This window comes from Pseudophryne corroboree, chromosome 1 (assembly GCF_028390025.1).
Source record: "Pseudophryne corroboree isolate aPseCor3 chromosome 1, aPseCor3.hap2, whole genome shotgun sequence".
In the NCBI taxonomy this organism is placed as follows: domain Eukaryota; kingdom Metazoa; phylum Chordata; class Amphibia; order Anura; family Myobatrachidae; genus Pseudophryne; species Pseudophryne corroboree.
Window position 1 is genome coordinate 347,769,995 of NC_086444.1, and position 18,561 is coordinate 347,788,555.

At 46.6% G+C, this 18,561-nt stretch overlaps 1 protein-coding gene across 3 annotated transcripts in view; it reads left to right on the forward strand.

Moving 5' to 3' along the window:
• Positions 1–18,561, forward strand: part of CHFR (checkpoint with forkhead and ring finger domains) — a 236,239-nt gene that overhangs the window by 147,557 nt on the left and 70,121 nt on the right. For all 3 annotated transcript variants that reach the window (XM_063964696.1, XM_063964695.1, XM_063964694.1), the window contains one exon: positions 12,009–12,118. In XM_063964696.1, coding sequence (XP_063820766.1) covers positions 12,009–12,118 — 110 coding nt within the window. The remainder of the gene's footprint in view (positions 1–12,008; positions 12,119–18,561) is intronic.

The following is an 18,561-nucleotide window of genomic DNA, read 5'->3' on the forward strand; positions in this document are numbered from 1 at the left end:
AGACTGGTTAACAGTTCACCATATGCCAGAGTGTTTGTACTGGTCAAAGGACAGTCAGTTTACATAGTGGAGACGGCTGTTCTTTCCTTGTATGATAATCTCAGCCTCTGGCATTTTTATACTGACTGTAGTCTTCTGCTCTAAGTTGTCATTGGTTAGGTTTCAGATTTGCACCGATGGTTAGGGTTCTGCTGAAACTTTCTGATGCTGAGTTGAGCGCAAACTCCACCTTCCCTCCAAATCTAGAGGTGTTTTATTCTGGGCCTCCTGTGTGACACCAAGAGTTCCGTTGGGTTGTACACAGGTGTGTAAACTCCTATGTATGTAGTTGGTGGGGAGACTGGTGGACCCTGTCGACTATATGCCATTTCTGTGGATCCATTCAGGGCCCCGCCAGTCTCGGCTCTGATTTGATGATCCAGGGCCAGTCCTCCATTTGACAGAAAGACATTTCACTATAACACTCAGAATGGTGAGCTTCTCTTGCCCAACTTGCTCAAGGAGTTTCCCTTCTCAGTATAGGACATGATATTGGCCACCAATGCTCTAGCAGGCACCCAAGAAGTGTGCTACATGTCACTGCATTATAATCATACAGGATGATTCAGAATATGTGAGTAGAAAAAATTATATTGTACTTAAGTCACTAATGTTATCACATAATTATTGTATGATTACATATTCTGTAATACTTCAGTATATCCAGATCACACCAGATGGACTTGGAGGGCTTGGTATGTAGTTCTTCAGATTCTAATGTAACCTGCTGCACATCTTCCTCTAAGAGAAGACCTTCTTCATCCTGATTTGAATCGCTTGGTTTGACCCAAGAAGACAAGATTGTAAAGGCATGGGGTCGGTCTTGTTCTGTTATCCAGACTATGCTTAGGGCTTCAGAAGTCTTCTATGGCTAGGGACTTAGGGGTAATTCAGACTGGATCGCTGCTGCGGCAGTGATCGCAGTCTGAAGGCCTTTGTGGAGTCTGCGCGTGCGCACCCCAGGAGGCCCAGTGAGATGCTAACAGCATCTCAGGGCTGCGATTGGCTCTGCCTGATTGAGGCGTGCCAACGGCGTTAGAATGCCGTTTGCTGGGAGTGGGCCGGACCATTGCGGTGGCGGGCTGCGTGACGTCACACGCAGGCAGGGAGCTACTCAGCAGATGCAAAAGCATCGCCGCCGTGTGATGCTTTTGCACCATTGCAAAGGGGGCGTAGGGCCTAACTTGCGGGGCAGACTAGTCCTATGCTGGGCGTCCCCCCGCATGTCAGAGTAACTGATCGTAGATGTGCTAAATTTAGCACAACTACGATCAGCTCTGAATTACCCCCCCTTAGTCACGTGACCACAGCACATTATCTGACTCCATAGATTGTCCAGCTTGGGAGGATCCAGCACTACTTTTCGATGTGTTCCCCTATATACCGGATTTAATGTGAGTCCTCTAATATTTCTTACAAACATACATTTCCTTATATTATGAAAAAGTAAATAAATTGACCTTACAAGCCACAAACGTGCTTAATTGCTATTTAAAATACAAAACAAAATTTCTAAGAAGCACCTACGGTCAAACTAACAAATTAATGATTTGTACAATTCATTCATAAATACTCTGCTGGTATATAAATAAAGCCATTAAAAATGTATTTTCTTATAAGGAAATGTCAAGGTCCTGCTCCATTTGGTGCCTTAGATTTTAATGGTGCACCCCCTCTCCCTACCATGTACACGGGGCCTAACACATAAAATACTGGTGGTCTAGGGTAGTAATGAGTACAAAGTGTCCCACTGGGACCTTACCCACTCTGCCAACCTTTGCAGGCAGAGAGGGGTCAGCGCTACTCCTAGGCTTGCCAAGTGCCTGATCCTCCAGGGCTTAGGCAACCTGGAGTCACTTCTGGCATCTTTTCTGCCTCCTGAAGAAGCTGCAGTTTGCAGTGAAATGCATTGAGGGATTGCTGCTTATGTCCTCCACTTTAAGCCTTTTTATTTATACAGCCAGCAGAAATATATTTCCCTCATTGTTGCACCATCTACCTGGCTTTACACTGTGCATACACATTAGTCCTCAGTACGGGGCTTTGCTGCACCTGCTTACAGTGAGCCCCCCCCATCCCCAGCACACGTGGCTGACTGCGCACCAGCCGGACCAGAATTACAGCCTCAGCCAGCTGTTGGCAATATCACCGGTCCCCTTATCTACAGGACTGTTTGTGACCCTGGCAGTGGCCTTGCGACTTATGTGACCACCGTGGACTGATTGGCTGTTATATGGTGCCGTGATTATCATTATCATCATCATCTGGCTGCAGTCACTGACCTCCTGAATCACTGCCCTGTTATAGCATTAATTATCATATTCCCAGCTGAGTTTTTCTGCATTCCTTTGCACAAGCTGCGGATTCACCTGATCATAGGAGTAGCGTTCCCACTGCACTGACACTGAGGTGTCTCAGCAGCAAGTATAGCCCATAAACCTATCTGATATATTAGCAGGATGCTCTGTAGTGCAGTAATTACTATTGTGTGACTTTGAACTGCACAGTGGTTGAGATTGTCTATCTGTTAGACATCAGACGTTTATCATGGTGTATTAATACATGCAATCTGTAGCTCGTATATAATGTCCTGCACACATTCTCGAGAGTGTTCTTAGATTTTATGTAATTGTATTTTGATATCTAAATTGACATATCTATCTCTATCACTCTCCTTATTAATAAATAAGATTTATTGGTTATTGTACTTTTGTGTGCTGCGCCTACTATCTTTCTTTTTTCTATGTTTGTTTGAGAGAATTGGCAATACTCTCGGTGTGCAGCAGTAATTTTCACAATTGCCTCTTGGGACTATAGTGCTATTGGTGACAGGATAATCTATTCTCTTTATTGGTAAATCTTTCGGCTTGGCATCTTCCACGCCTTTTTGGGAGCTCTGCTGTGCTCCCCGCTGCACTTCGTATTGACATCAAGATGATTTTGACTCTTTATAAAAGCCAGAGCGATGATGCAGCAAGCCATTATCTCATTACTGCTGGTCCGCGAGACACGATATGATCATAGCCAAGCCAAGTTTACAAAAACACTCCACAATTGCCACTGGGATCCAATCCCCGGTCTCGGCGCTGGCCACAAATGTGTCCCGCAATATCTTTACACCAGTTTGATTTCTGGACAGTCTAGCACAGGGGTGGCCATCCAATCAAAGGCAAAGAGCCAGAAAAGATCTGTAGCCAAGGGTAAGAGTAACTATCATGCGCGCGCCTAAGGCGCGCATGCAGAAATGGGGGCGTGGCCTAGTTGTCAGCCACACCCCATTTTTGTGCGCACACCTTTCAGTATGACGTTTGTAGGAGCATGACCTTGTGTCATAACCCTGTTTTTAGTCATGTTGTACAGTGCCACATACATATAATGCCCCAGTATAGTGCCACATACATATAAAAATGCCAAAAAATGGTTGCCCCCACAGTGCTAGATATGTCCCCAAAGTGCCAGATACACATGTCCCCACAGTAACCCCCCCCCCCCCCCCCCCCCAAGTGCTGCTCACCGCGCTGCTTCTGTTTGTTGTGAGGGCAAGGAGGAGAGCTCAGTCAGTCTCCGGCGGTGTCTATCTTCAATTAGGTGCAGGTCCGTGAGCCAATCGAAGCTTGCAGTCCGCCAGCCAATCAGGAGCCTTAGCTGCCGGTCCGCAAGCTCTGATTGGCTCATGAGGCGGGAGTCGGCCGAGCCGTGTGCGGAGGATGAAAGAGCCACGGGTTGGCCACCGCTGGTCTAGCAGATTTACAGACTATCCAGAGTATTCCCTGGCAGATGGTGCTCACTCTGGAGTTAGGTTATGCCTTGGGCTGGCCCTTGGAATTATAACTTTCATAACCACAATATCGCAACCGGAGTCTTATAAAAAGTTATGCAATTAACGTTTGAACAGGCCATTGTGTCACATCACTATTTTACCAGAGAGGACTGGGGAACTGCCAGTTTAATCAGGTCTGTGGACTGACTTCTGACTAGTAGCTTGTGTACTGAACCAGCCTCTGAGCCCTATCCTTTGTGTCAGGAACCTCACCTAGACACTATTAACACATCACAGGGACTTACACTGCTGCTAATTCTTACTACACTATGCTGTGATTTAATACCGATTCTGCATAATTCTATTTTTCAGCAGATTTTCTGGACTGCTAATTTGTGCAGTCAACAATTCCAGTTTATAAACTCTATAACCTGACTGTTCTATTTGGAAGTCCGTACTTGATACATACTGGTTCTACTAATAACTTCAGTCAGTGTTGGACTGGGGCATGAAGGGCCCATCGGGGGAATGCTGTTGTAGGTGCCCATGCTTAAGGGTGTGGCCAGGCTCCAGTGGGAGGGTGGCCAGCCACCACAAAGGTTTGGCTAACTATTACAGATTACATGTTCTGTGCGCCTTGGTAAATGTATAATAAACCAAATTCTTGTGAAGTATAATGTAACATATGTATAATGCATAATTAAAGTGCACTAGGATAGAGTCTGGAACCTGATCCCTATGGGAGGAAGAGGGCCCACAGGCAGTGGGGCCCACCGGTGGTTTTCCCTGTGGGCCAGGCCGACCCTGACTTCAGTACATGTGGATATCCTTAAGGACCAATTTGCCTGCAGAAGTCCTATTTTGTGGTATTAGATAGCATTTTTTTATGAAGTACTGACTGCAACGGTGGTTTAATCCTATTGAGTCCATCTACATATTTTGTTATGCTACATAGGTAGGTGTGTGTGTGTGTGTGTGTGTGTGTGTGTGAGTGTGAGACCGCAGCGCCTAAGTCACAAAGGGACTGCACATGTCACAAAAGGGGCGTGGTCTCAAAAAGAAAGGGTCGTCGTCATGCAATAGTATCCCCAAATCAAATTACGCCACACAGTAGCACAATCTTATTCTCATTACACTATATAATAGTGTCCCTTACACACATTAGTGCCCCTTGCACATAAAGCCCACCGTAGTAGCACCCCTAATATACATAATGCCCACAGCAGTAGTGCCACTTATACAATGCCCACAGTAGTTGTATGCCCACTGTAGTTGGTAGTGCCCCATATGCTGAGCCCATAGTAGTACTGCCCCATATGCAGCATCCCCAGTAGTAGTGTCCCTTGTGTCCCCAGGAGTGATGCCCCTTATGAAGTGCCCCCATGTAGTATTGCCCCCAGTGGTAATGCCCCATGTAGGCCCGCTATTCAGAACTATAGGAGAGACGTCCTGATGTCTCTCCCATAGCGCACGCTGCCAGAGCCGGAAGCCACAGCTCAGGAGCTCCTGCCTCCGGCTGTTGGTATCGGGAAGGAGCTGGGCGCCTGCTGTTAACAAAATCTCAGTGGCCGTCCTGCATTTTCCTGCGGCTCCATCCTGACTTCTTGGGTTAGGTGGGCCGGAAGAGGCGGAACTGGTTCAGTCTCCAAATGGAAATGGTGGAAACAGTTCTGCCCCGTTTCGGCTCACTTTAACCCCTGTGAGTATGTATGTATGTATATTTATTGTTATTTTTTTATATGTATGTGATTGCTCTAAGATGTGTTCATTATTTATTTAAATGTTTGAGATAATACAGTGGTTCTCAAACTCTGTCTTCGGGATCCTGCACAGTACATGTTTTCCAGGTCACCTAGCAGGTGCACAGGTGTATTCATTACTCACTGACCAATTTCAAAAGATCCACAGGTGGAGTTAATTATTGACTATGATTCTGTGAGATGACCTGGAAACCATGCACTGTGTGGGCTCCTGAGGACAGAGGGGCAGATGTATTAACCTGGAGAAGGCATAAGGAAGTGATAAACCAGTGATAAGGGCAAGGTGATAAACGCACCAGCCAATCAGCTCCAATATGCAAATTGGCAGTTAGGAGCTGATTCGCTGGTGCATTTATCACCTTGCCCTTATCACTGGTTTATCACTTCATTATGCCTTCTCCAGGTTAATACATCTGGCCCAGAGTTTAAAAACCTGTGTGATAATGTATTCGTTTTATTGATTGGTCTTTAGTAATTAAGTTTGTGTGAGGATTATTTTTCTGTTTTCCTTATTTTTATTGGTAATGTGTAATACTTATTTAGGAGCAGGCAGCAATGACTTAGTTCACAAACTAAAAATCTAAATTTTGGTTTGTTTGGCTTTATTTTCCTGACAATACTAGTTAGGCCTTGCTCTTCCATTATTAAATGTACTTGTTTATTGTTAAATATATTTTCTCTGACGTCCTAGTGGATGCTGGGAACTCCGTAAGGACCATGGGGAATAGCGGCTCCGCAGGAGACTGGGCACAAAAGTAAAAGCTTTAGGACTACCTGGTGTGCACTGGCTCCTCCCCCCATGACCCTCCTCCAAGCCTCAGTTAGATTTTTGTGCCCGGCCGAGAAGGGTGCACACTAGGGGCTCTCCTGAGCTTCTTAGTGAAAAGTTTAGTTTTAGGTTTTTTATTTTCAGTGAGACCTGCTGGCAACAGGCTCACTGCATCGAGGGACTAAGGGGAGAAGAAGCGAACTCACCTGCGTGCAGAGTGGATTGGGCTTCTTAGGCTACTGGACACCATTAGCTCCAGAGGGACCGAACACAGGCCCAGCCTCGGAGCTCGGTCCCGGAGCCGCGCCGCCGGCCCCCTTACAGAGCCAGAAGCAAGAAAAGGTCCGGAAAAATCGGCGGCAGAAGACATCAGTCTTCAACAAGGTAGCGCACAGCACTGCAGCTGTGCGCCATTGTTACTCAGCACACTTCACACTCCGGTCACTGAGGGTGCAGGGCGCTAGGGGGGGGCGCCCTGAGCAGCAATGTAAAACACCTTGGCTGGCATAAATACACCACATATAACCCCCAGGGCTATATGGGTGTATTTTAACCCCTGCCAGAATTACCAAAAAAGCGGTAGAAAAGGCCGCCGAGAAGGGGGCGGAGCCTATCTCCTCAGCACACGGGCGCCATTTTCCATCACAGCTCCGCTGGAAGGACGTCTCCCTGACTCTCCCCTGCAGTCCTGCACTACAGAAAAGGGTAAAAAAGAGAGGGGGGGGGGCACTAATTTGGCGCAGTTTTTATATTAACAGCAGCTATAAAGGAAAAGCACACTTGATAGTGGTATTCCTGTGTGTGTGTGTATATATATATATATATATATATATATATATATATATATATATATATATATATATAATATAGCGCTCTGGTGTGTGCTGGCATACTCTCCCTCTGTCTCCCCAAAGGGCTAGTGGGGTCCTGTCCTCTATCAGAGCATTCCCTGTGTGTGTGCGGTGTGTCGGTACGATTGTGTCGACATGTTTGAGGAGGAAAATGAGATGGAAGCGGAGCAATTGCCTATTATACAGTTGTCACCCCCTAGGGAGTCGACACCTGAGTTGATGAGCTTGTGGAAGGAACTGCGTGACAGTGTCAGCTCCTTACGACAGACAGTTGACGACATGAGACAGCCGGCTAATCAGCTTGTGCCTGTCCAGGGGTCTCAAACGCCATCAGGGGCTTTAAAACGCCCGTTACCTCAAATGGCAGACACGGATACTGACTCCAGTGTCGATGATGAGGAGACAAACGTGACTTCCACTAGGGCCACACGTTACATGATTGAAGCAATGAAAAATGTATTGCATATATCTGATAATACAAGTACCACTAAGAAGGGTATTATGTTTGGTGAGAAAAAACTGCCTGTAGTTTTTCCTGTATCCGAGGAATTAAATGAAGTGTGTGATGAGGCGTGGGTTTCCCCCGATAAAAAACTGATAACCTTTTAGGAATTATTGGCATCGTACCCTTTCCCGCCAGAGGATAGGGCACGTTGGGAAACACCCCCTAGGGTGGATAAAGCGCTCACACGCTTGTCTAAACAGGTAGCACTACCCTCTCCTGATACGGCCGCCCTAAAGGAACCTGCCGATAGAAAGCTGGAGAATATCCTAAAATGTATATACTCTCACACGGGTGTTATACTGCGACCAGCAATAGCCTCAGCCTGGATGTGCAGTGCGGGCCTGGCGTGGTCGGATTCCCTGACTGAAAATATTGATACCCTTGACAGGGACAGTATATTATTGACTATAGAGCATTTGAAGGATGCATTTCTATATATGCGTGATGCACAGAGGGATATTTGCCGACTGGCATCAAGAGTTAGCGCGCTGTCCATTTCTGCAAGAAGAGGTTTATGGACGCGGCAGTGGTCAGGTGATGCGGATTCTAAAAGGCACATGGAAGTATTGCCTTATAAGGGGGAGGAGTTATTTGGGGTAGGTCTATCAGACCTGGTAGCCACGGCAACTGCTGGAAAATCCCACATTTTTACCCCAGGTAGCTTCTCAACCTAAGAAGACGCCATACTATCAGGCGCAGTCCTTTCGGCCCCATAAGGGCAAGCGGGCAAAAGGCGCCTCATTTCTGCCCCGTGGCAGAGGGAGAGGAAAAAGGCTGCAACAAACAGCCAGTTCCCAGGAACAAAAGCCCTCTCCCGCCTCCGCAAAGTCCTCAGCATGACGCTGGGGCTTTACAAGCGGACTCAGGCACGGTGGGGGCCCGTCTCAAGAAGTTCAGTGCGCAGTGGGCCCACTCGCAAGTGGACCCCTGGATCCTTCAGGTGGTATCTCAGGGGTACAAATTGGAATTCGAGACGTCTCCCCCTCGCCGTTTTCTAAAGTCTGCTTTACCGACGTCTCCCTCAGACAGGGAGGCAGTATTGGAAGCCATTCACAAGCTGTATTCCCAGCAGGTGATAATCAAGGTACCCCTCCTACAACAGGGAAAGGGGTACTATTCCACACTATTTGTGGTACCGAAGCCGGACGGCTCGGTGAGACCAATTTTAAACCTAAAATCCTTGAACATTTACATACAAAGGTTCAAATTCAAGATGGAGTCACTCAGAGCAGTGATTGCAAACCTGGAAGAAGGGGACTATATGGTGTCTCTGGACATCAAAGATGCTTACCTACACGTCCCAATTTACCCTTCTCACCAAGGGTACCTCAGGTTTGTGGTACAGAACTGTCACTATCAGTTTCAGACGCTGCCGTTTGGATTGTCCACGGCACCCCGGGTCTTTACCAAGGTAATGGCCGAAATGATGATACTCCTTCGAAGGAAGGGAGTTTTAGTTATCCCTTACTTGGACGATCTCCTGATAAGGGCAAGATCCAGGGAACAGTTGGAAGTCGGGGTAGCACTATCTCAGATAGTGCTGCGCCAGCACGGTTGGATTCTCAATATTCCAAAATCGCAGCTGATCCCGACGACACGACTTCTATTCCTAGGGATGATCCTGGACACAGTCCAGAAAAAGGTGTTTCTCCCGGAGGAGAAAGCCAGGGAGTTATCCGAACTAGTCAGAAAGCTCCTAAAACCAGGCCAAGTCTCAGTGCATCAATGCACAAGGGTTCTGGGAAAAATGGTGGCTTCTTACGAAGCAATCCCATTCGGCAGATTCCACGCAAGAACCTTCCAGTGGGATCTGCTAGACAAATGGTCCGGGTCGCATCTTCAGATGCATCAGCGGATAATCTTGTCTCCAAGGACAAGAGTGTCTCTCCTGTGGTGGTTGCAGAGTGCTCATCTTCTAGATGGCCGCAGATTCGGCATTCAGGACTGGGTCCTGGTGACCACGGATGCCAGCCTGAGAGGCTGGGGAGCAGTCACACAGGGAAGAAATTTCCAGGGCTTGTGGTCAAGCCTGGAGACATCACTTCACATAAATATCCTGGAGCTTAGAGCCATCTACAATGCTCTGAGCCTAGCAAGACCTCTGCTTCAAGGTCAGCCGGTGCTGATCCAGTCGGACAACATCACGGCAGTCGCCCACGTAAACAGACAGGGCGGCACAAGAAGCAGGAGGGCAATGACAGAAGTTGCAAGGATTCTTCGCTGGGCAGAAAATCATGTGATAGCACTGTCAGCAGTGTTCATTCCGGGAGTGGACAACTGGGAAGCAGACTTCCTCAGCAGACACGACCTCCACCCGGGGGAGTGGGGACTTCACCCAGAAGTCTTCCACATGATTGTGAACCGTTGGGAAAAACCAAAGGTGGACATGATGGCGTCCCGCCTCAACAAAAAACTAGACAGGTATTGCGCCAGGTCGAGGGACCCTCAGGCAATAGCTGTGGACGCTCTGGTAACACCATGGGTGTACCAGTCAGTGTATGTGTTCCCTCCTCTGCCTCTCATACCCAAGGTACTGAGGATCATAAGAAGGAGAGGAGTAAGGACTATACTCGTGGCTCCGGATTGGCCAAGAAGGACTTGGTACCCGGAACTTCAAGAGATGCTCACAGAGGACCCGTGGCCTCTACCTCTAAGAAAGGACCTGCTCCAGCAGGGACCCTGTCTATTCCAAGACTTACCGCGGCTGCGTTTGACGGCATGGCGGTTGAACGCCGGATCCTGAAGGAAAAAGGCATTCCGGATGAAGTCATCCCTACCCTGATCAAAGCCAGGAAGGATGTAACCGTACAACATTATCACCGTATTTGGCGTAAATATGTTGCGTGGTGCGAGGCCAGGAAGGCCCCTACAGAGGAATTTCAACTGGGTCGTTTCCTGCATTTCCTGCAAACAGGACTGTCTATGGGCCTAAAATTAGGGTCCATTAAGGTTCAAATTTCGGCCCTGTCGATTTTCTTCCAAAAAGAACTGGCTTCAGTTCCTGAAGTACAGACGTTTGTCAAGGGGGTACTGCATATACAACCTCCTTTTGTGCCTCCAGTGGCACCTTGGGATCTCAATGTAGTTTTGGGATTCCTAAAATCACATTGGTTTGAACCACTTTCCACTGTGGACTTAAAATATCTCACATGGAAGGTGGTAATGCTGTTAGCCCTGGCTTCAGCCAGGCGTGTCTCAGAATTGGCGGCTTTATCCTGTAAAAGCCCTTACCTAATTTTTCATACGGACAGGGCAGAATTGAGGACTCGTCCTCAATTTCTCCCTAAGGTGGTTTCAGCATTTCACTTGAACCAGCCTATTGTGGTGCCTGCGGCTACTAGGGACTTGGAGGACTCCAAGTTGCTGGACGTTGTCAGTGCCCTGAAAATATATGTTTCCAGGACGGCTGGAGTCAGAAAATCTGACTCGCTGTTTATCCTGTATGCACCCAACAAGCTGGGTGCTCCTGCTTCTAAGCAGACTATTGCTCGTTGGATTTGTAGTACAATTCAGCTTGCACATTCTGTGGCAGGCCTGCCACAGCCAAAATCTGTAAAAGCCCATTCCACAAGGAAAGTGGGCTCATCTTGGGCGGCTGCCCGAGGGGTCTCGGCTTTACAACTTTGCCGAGCAGCTACTTGGTCAGGGGCAAACACGTTTGCTAAATTCTACAAATTTGATACCCTGGCTGAGGAGGACCTGGAGTTCTCTCATTCGGTGCTGCAGAGTCATCCGCACTCTCCCGCCCGTTTGGGAGCCTTGGTATAATCCCCGTGGTCCTTACGGAGTTCCCAGCATCCACTAGGACGTCAGAGAAAATAAGAATTTACTTACCGATAATTCTATTTCTCGTAGTCCGTAGTGGATGCTGGGCGCCCATCCCAAGTGCGGTTTGTCTGCAATACTTGTACATAGTTATTGTTACAAAAAATCGGGTTATTATTGTTGTGAGCCATCTTTTCAGAGGCTCCTCTGTTATCATGCTGTTAACTGGGTTCAGATCACAGGTTGTACGGTGTGGCTGGTATGAGTCTTACCCGGGATTAAATATCCTTCCTTATTGTGTACGCTCGTCCGGGCACAGTATCCTAACTGAGGCTTGGAGGAGGGTCATGGGGGGAGGAGCCAGTGCACACCAGGTAGTCCTAAAGCTTTTACTTTTGTGCCCAGTCTCCTGCGGAGCCGCTATTCCCCATGGTCCTTACGGAGTTCCCAGCATCCACTACGGACTACGAGAAATAGAATTATCGGTAAGTAAATTCTTATTTTGTTTCTGCTGACATAATAAATTGATAGTTCTTCTGCTATATATATATTTCTGCAGTACTAATGGCACCGTAATTAATCAGCAGAAGGTACTAAAGAAACAGTCCTACCTGTTAAAGAATGGTGACGTGATTTATGTCGTTTACAGGAAAAATGAGCCAGAACAAAGTAAGTTGCAATTTTGTTACTCCATACAGTGCCTTGCTAAAGTATTCACCCCCCCCCCCCTTTGCATTTTTCATGTTTTGTTGCCTCACAACCTGGAATTAAAATGGATTGTTTGAAGGTTTGCATCATTCCATTCACAAAACATGCCTACAACTTTGATGATGGGTATTGGAAAATTCGTGATTCCACGTGGCGCTACTTTACACCTCTAGGATAAATTATGCTTACACAAAAGCTTCACATCAAACAGGTATTTGCGAATGCAGTGAATGGATCAACACTGAAATAAAGAACAAACAGGCATAGTGCAATCCTGTTAAACAGAAGAAAGTTCCTTTTTTATTTACTGGTCCCACTCACATAGAGATGTTTTAAAATTGCATGTAACATTCCAAGAGGGCTCTGCAATCCATATTCTTAATTTTTTTTCTTTTGTCGGTGAACCTCTTAAAAAGAATAATAGTGATAGTGCAACACCGTCTAGTACTCGGACAAATTAATTTAATAAAAATGCACTCACAAACATAACAATAAAAAGAACATATAGGCATGTGCTGGATAGATTTTCATGGTACTGAATGCTGAAAGATGGAGCTTCAATGTATAGTCACCAAAAGTCCCGGTAACCCCGGCGTGCACACTCGTCCCAGGTCACACCACCAGCTCCTAGGTCCTCGTCCAGCACAGTTCCCTGCTCAAGCGCTTTCGGATTGTATCCTTCCTCAGGAGCATAGGGAGCTACATACAAAAGTCCACCTTAAATAGTGATTAAATTACTTCATTAGGAACACCTGCTCGTCCCATAATGATTTTCCGGAGGTTATGTCACCGGAAATGACGTTTCGGGAAGTTGGGAACGTTCTCCATCCTCCTAGCTGCGTTCCACATAAATTATCCCGGAATTTCCGTCAACCGGAAGTGACGTTACCGGATGTTGATAAATATGCGTTCCATATCGCATTCATTTGCGTTCCACCGCATGTTTTCCATAGCCAGGTCCAGTGTTATATAGACAAAAACCAAAACAAAAAATGGATACAATAACTAGATAAATAGATAGGTTTATAATAAAATGCATCTTTAAATATCAAAACTTACAACAAAGAAATAAAATACATGATAATTTATTTGACAATCTAAAACGGAGACCACAAATAATGGAATTGGGAAATTGATAGAACTTTTATATATGATAAAAAGGGTTACTAAACAGCAGATCTCTAAAGAAACCACTTGAGCTCAAAATCACTGTTGAGCCCACGGGGAACTAGGGTTTTCAACTTATAGATCCATTCCATTTCTGATTTTGAAAGCACCACCTCAATCTCTTTATTACGAGGTGTGGGGTTAACGGTCTGTATTCCCCAAAAAGTTTTAAAATGATTTGGGTTAGATGAGTGTTTCTGTTTAAAGTGTTTGGGGACTGTATGGGTCTCCAAACCTTTTTTGACATTATAAACATGTTCATAAAGTCTCGTTTTCAAATTCCGACTCGTCTTCCCAACATAAATAAGGCCACAGTCGCACTCAAGTGCGTATATCACATTTCTTGAGTTGCAAGTAATGAAATCTCGAATAGGATAAGTTATTCCATTTACTATAAAAATTTTCATCTTACTCTGCCCTTTAGTACATTTACACATGGCACAAAGACCACACCTATAAAACCCCTTGCTTCTTATACTGCTTCTTTTAATGGTTTCAATAGAGCTGTGGACTAATTGGTCCTTTAATGACTTGGACCTTCTATAAATAAAACTGGGTCTCAAAGGTAATGAACCACCCAAAATAGGCTCCTTAGTTAGAACTTTCAAGTGTCTTTTTATGATAGATTCTATTTCCTTATGTTGTGAATTGAAATTAGACATAAGACCATTTAACATTATCTGTTTTGGGTTTTATATTCTTTTTGCCCCATATAAAATAATTTCTATTCACAACTTTAACTTTCTCCTGGGCTTTTATTAATAACTCGCTAGGATATCCTTTTTCAAGGAAAAGTTCAGTTAGTTCTCTCGATTGTACTGAACAGACCTCTGGGTCAGTACAATTGCGCTTAACCCTTAGGAGTTGACTATAAGGAATTCCATCGAGCCAGTGCTTATGATGTTGACTTGCACGCTCGATGAAACTATTTGAATCGGTTATTTTTCGATATAATTTTGTCTTTAAGGAACCATTTTCTATATAAATACACAAGTCCAGATAGGTAATTTCTCTCTGATTAACCATTGATGTTAATTTAATATTGAATGTATTTTTGCCAAGGAGTTCAAGAAAGGAATTCAATTCCTCCACACTATCCTCCCATACATTGATGATGGGTGTTTGTTTTTATTTATTTATTTATTTTATTGTGAAGCAAACAACAAATAGGACAAAATAACAGAAAACTTCAGCGTGCATAACTGTTCCCCCCCTAAAGTCAGTACTTTGTAGAGCCACCTTTTGCGGTAATTACAGCTGCAGGTTGCTTTGGATAAGTCTCTGTGAGCTTGCCACTGGGATTTTTGCCCATTCCTCAAGGCAAAATTGCTCCAGCTCCTTCATGTTGGATGGTTTCCGCTTGTGAAAAGCAATCTTCCAGTCTGACCACAGATTCTCAATTGGATTGAGATCTGGGCTTTGACTTGGCCATTCCAACACATTTAAATGTTTCCCCTTAAACCACTCGAGGGTTGCTTTAGCAGTATGCTTTGAGTCATTGTCCTGCTGGAAGGTGAACCTCCGTCCCAGTCTCAAATCACAGGCAGACTGAAAATAGGATTTTGGTGCCTACCGGTAAATCCTTTTCTCGTAGTCTGTAGAGGATGCTGGGGTCCACATTAGTACCATGGGGTATAGACAGGTCCACCTGGAGCCATTGGCACTTTAAGAGTTTGAGAGTGTGGGCTGGCTCCTCCCTCTATGCCCCTCCTACCAGACTCAGACTAGAAACTGTGCCCGAGGAGACAACATGCTTCGAGAGAAGGACTTGACACAGATAGTGGTGAGGTTCATACCAGCTCACACATACAAGGCACGTCAAGACAACTAGCTTGAACTACTCAGCAACAGCTGAAACATTACTTACCAAGTAACAATGCAGTACTCAACTAAAACAAAGTTGTACTGAACCAAATAACAATAGCAGGAAAACGAAGCGCTGGGCGGGCTCCCAGCATCCTCTACGGACTACGAGAAAAGGACTTACCGGTAGGTACCAAAATCCTTTTTTCTCTTACGTTTTAGAGGATGCTGGGGTCCACATTGGTACCATGGGGATGTACCAAAGCTCCCAGAACGGGAGGGAGAACGCGGAGGCTCCTGCAGAACTGATTGACTGAACTTCAGATCATCAGAGGCCAAAGTATCGAACTTGTAAAACTTTGCAAACGTGTTCGACCCAGACCAAGTTGCAGCTCGGCAAAGTTGCACTGCCGAGACACCCCGGGCAGCCACCCCGGAAGACCCCACCTTACGAGTAGAGTGGGCCTTAACAGATTTTGGACACGGCAGTCCTTCTGTAGAATAAGCGTGCTGGATAGTGAACCTAATCCAGCGAGAAATAGTCTGCTTAGAAGCAGGACATCCAATTTTCTTGGGATCATATAGTACAAACCGAGAGTCCGACCTTTCTGTGATGAGAAGTTCTCTTCACATATATCTTCAGAGCCCTCACGACATCCAAGGACTTTTGAAGTATTTGATGAGTCAGTAGCCACTGGCACCACAATAGGTTGGTTGATATGAAATGCCAACACAACCTTTGGAAGAAACTGCTGACGAGTCCGGAGTTCGGCTCTATCTTCGTGGAAGATCAAGTAAGGGCTTTTACAGGATAAAGCCCCCAGCTCGGAGACATGTCTAGCAGAAGCTAAGGCCAACAAAGTGACCGCCTTCCATGTAAGAAATTTGAGCTCCACCTCCTGTAGAGGCTCAAACCAATCCGACTGGAGGAACTGCAACACCACGTTAAGGTCCCATGGCGCCGTAGGCGGTACAAAGGGAGGTTGGATATGCAGAACTCCCTTCAAAAAGGTCTGAAGCTCAGGTAGGGCAGCCAATTGCTTCTGAAAGAAAATGGATAGGGCTGAAATCTGGACGTTCACAGATCCCAACCTTGGACCCATATCCACTCCTGCTTGCAGAAAGATGAGGAAACGTCCCAGTTTAAATTCCACCGCAGGAAACTTCTTGGACTCACCAAGAAACCTATTTCTTCCAAATACGATGGTAATGTTTTGACGTTACCCCTTTCCTAGCCTGTATGAGGGTAGGAATAACTTTCTTCGGAATACCTTTCCGAGCAAGAATCAGGCACTCAACTTCCATGCCGTCAAACATAGCCACGGTAAGTCTTGATAGGCTAACGGCCCCTACTGCAGCAGGTCCTCCCGTAGATTGCAGTAGATTCAAAAGGTCCGTGTACCAAGCCCTTCTTGGCCAGTCTGGGGCAATGAGGATCGCTTGAACCCTTGTTCTCCTTATGAGCTTTAGGATTCTTGGGATGAGTGGTGGAAACACGTACACTGGCTGGAACACCCACGGAGACACCAGGGCATCCACTGCCACTGCCTGTGGGTCCCTCGACCTGGAACAATAACGCCGAAGCTTCTTGTTGAGACGAGAGGCCATCATGTCTATTTGGAGCAATCCCCAAAGATGTGTTATTTCCTTGAAAACCTCCGGATGCAGTTCCTACTCTCCTGGATGGGGATCGTGTCTGCTGAGGAAGTCTGCTTCCCAGTTGTCTACTCCCGGAATGAAGATGGCTGACTATGCCAACGCGTGTTTATCTGTCCAGAGGAGTATTCTTGTCACCTCTGACATTGCCGCTCTGCTCTTCGTTCCGCCCTGTCGGTTTATGTAAGCCACTGTTGTTATTTTGTCCGACTGCACTTGGATGGCCCGATCTCTCAGAAGAGGGGCCGCCTGAAGAAGACCGTTGTAGACAGCTCTTAGATCCAGGATGTTGATGGGCAGGCCGGCTTCCAGGCTTGACCACCTGTCCTTGGAAGGTTACTCCTTGAGTGACTGCTCCCCAACCCCGGAGGCTCGCATCCGTTGTTAGCAGGACCCAGTCCTGAATCCCGAACCTGCGGCCTTCTAGGAGGTGAGGCAATTGGAGCCACCAGAGGAGAGAAATCCTTGCCCTTGGCGATAGACGAATTCTCTGATGAATGTGGAGGTGAGATTCCGACCACTTGTCCAGGAGATACAGTTGGAAGGGCCGAGCATGGAACCTCCCGTACTGGAGAGCGTCGTAGGAGGCCACCATCTTTCCCAATAGGCGAATGCATTGATAAACCGACACCCGGGGTGGCTTCAAGACATCCCGGACCATGGATTGGATCACCAACGCCTTGTCCCGCGGAAGAAACACCAGCTGCACCTCCATATCCAGGATCATTCCCAGAAATGACTATCTCTGGGTTGGTTCCAAATGTGACTTTGTGAGAACAATGGACTGCAGCAGCTTCTCCTTGGACGATGCCTTTATCAGGAGATAGTCCAGATAAGGAATGATGTTCACACCCTGCTTGCGGAGTAGCATCATCATTTCCGCCATCACCTTGGTAAACACCATCGGTGCTGTGGAGAGGCCAAATGGCAGGGCCTGGAACTGAAAACGACAGTCCAGCAATGCAAAGCGGAAATAAGCCTGATGCGGCAGACAAATCGGAATGTGAAGGTACGCATCCTTGATATCCAGTGATACCAGGAATTCCCCCTCCTCCAGACCTGATATCACCGCCCTGAGAGACTCCACACTTCAGGTATTGGATGATCTGGCCTTTCTGGGCTTGTTGGGCCGAAAGGACTGCTGCGCAGCTGAGGAGAAGGATTTCTTCGGAGCAGGTGCTGCTGAGGGAAGAAACGGAGACTCACCCGCTGTAGCGGTGGATATCCACGCGTCTAGAGCTTCCCCAAAGAGAGCCTGACCTGTATAGGGTAGCGACTCCACACTTCTTCTGGATTCCGCGTCGGCCGACCACTGGCGGAGCCATAGTCCCCGACGAGCTGAAACAGAAATGGAAGAAATTCCCGCAACCATAGAACCCAGGTCTTTCATGGATTCTACCATAAAACCTGCAGAATCATGAATGTTGCGTAAATACAATGCAACGTCATCCCTATCCATTGTATCCCAATCCTCAATTAAGGTAGCCGACCACTTCACTATTGCCTTTGCAATCCATGCACTATCAATAGTGGGACGTAACATGGCCCCTGAAGCATTGTACATTGATTTAAGCGTGTTATCAATTTTCCTATCTGCTGGCTCCTTTAAGGTGGTAGATCCCGGTACAGGTAAAACCACCTTTTTTGAGAGTCTGGATACAGATGCATCAACAATCGGTGGGTTTTCCCACCTTTTCCTATCCTCCGGGAAAGGAAAAGCCACCAGAATCCTCTAAGGGATCTGAAACTTCGTTTCACGGTTTACCCATGCTTTTTCA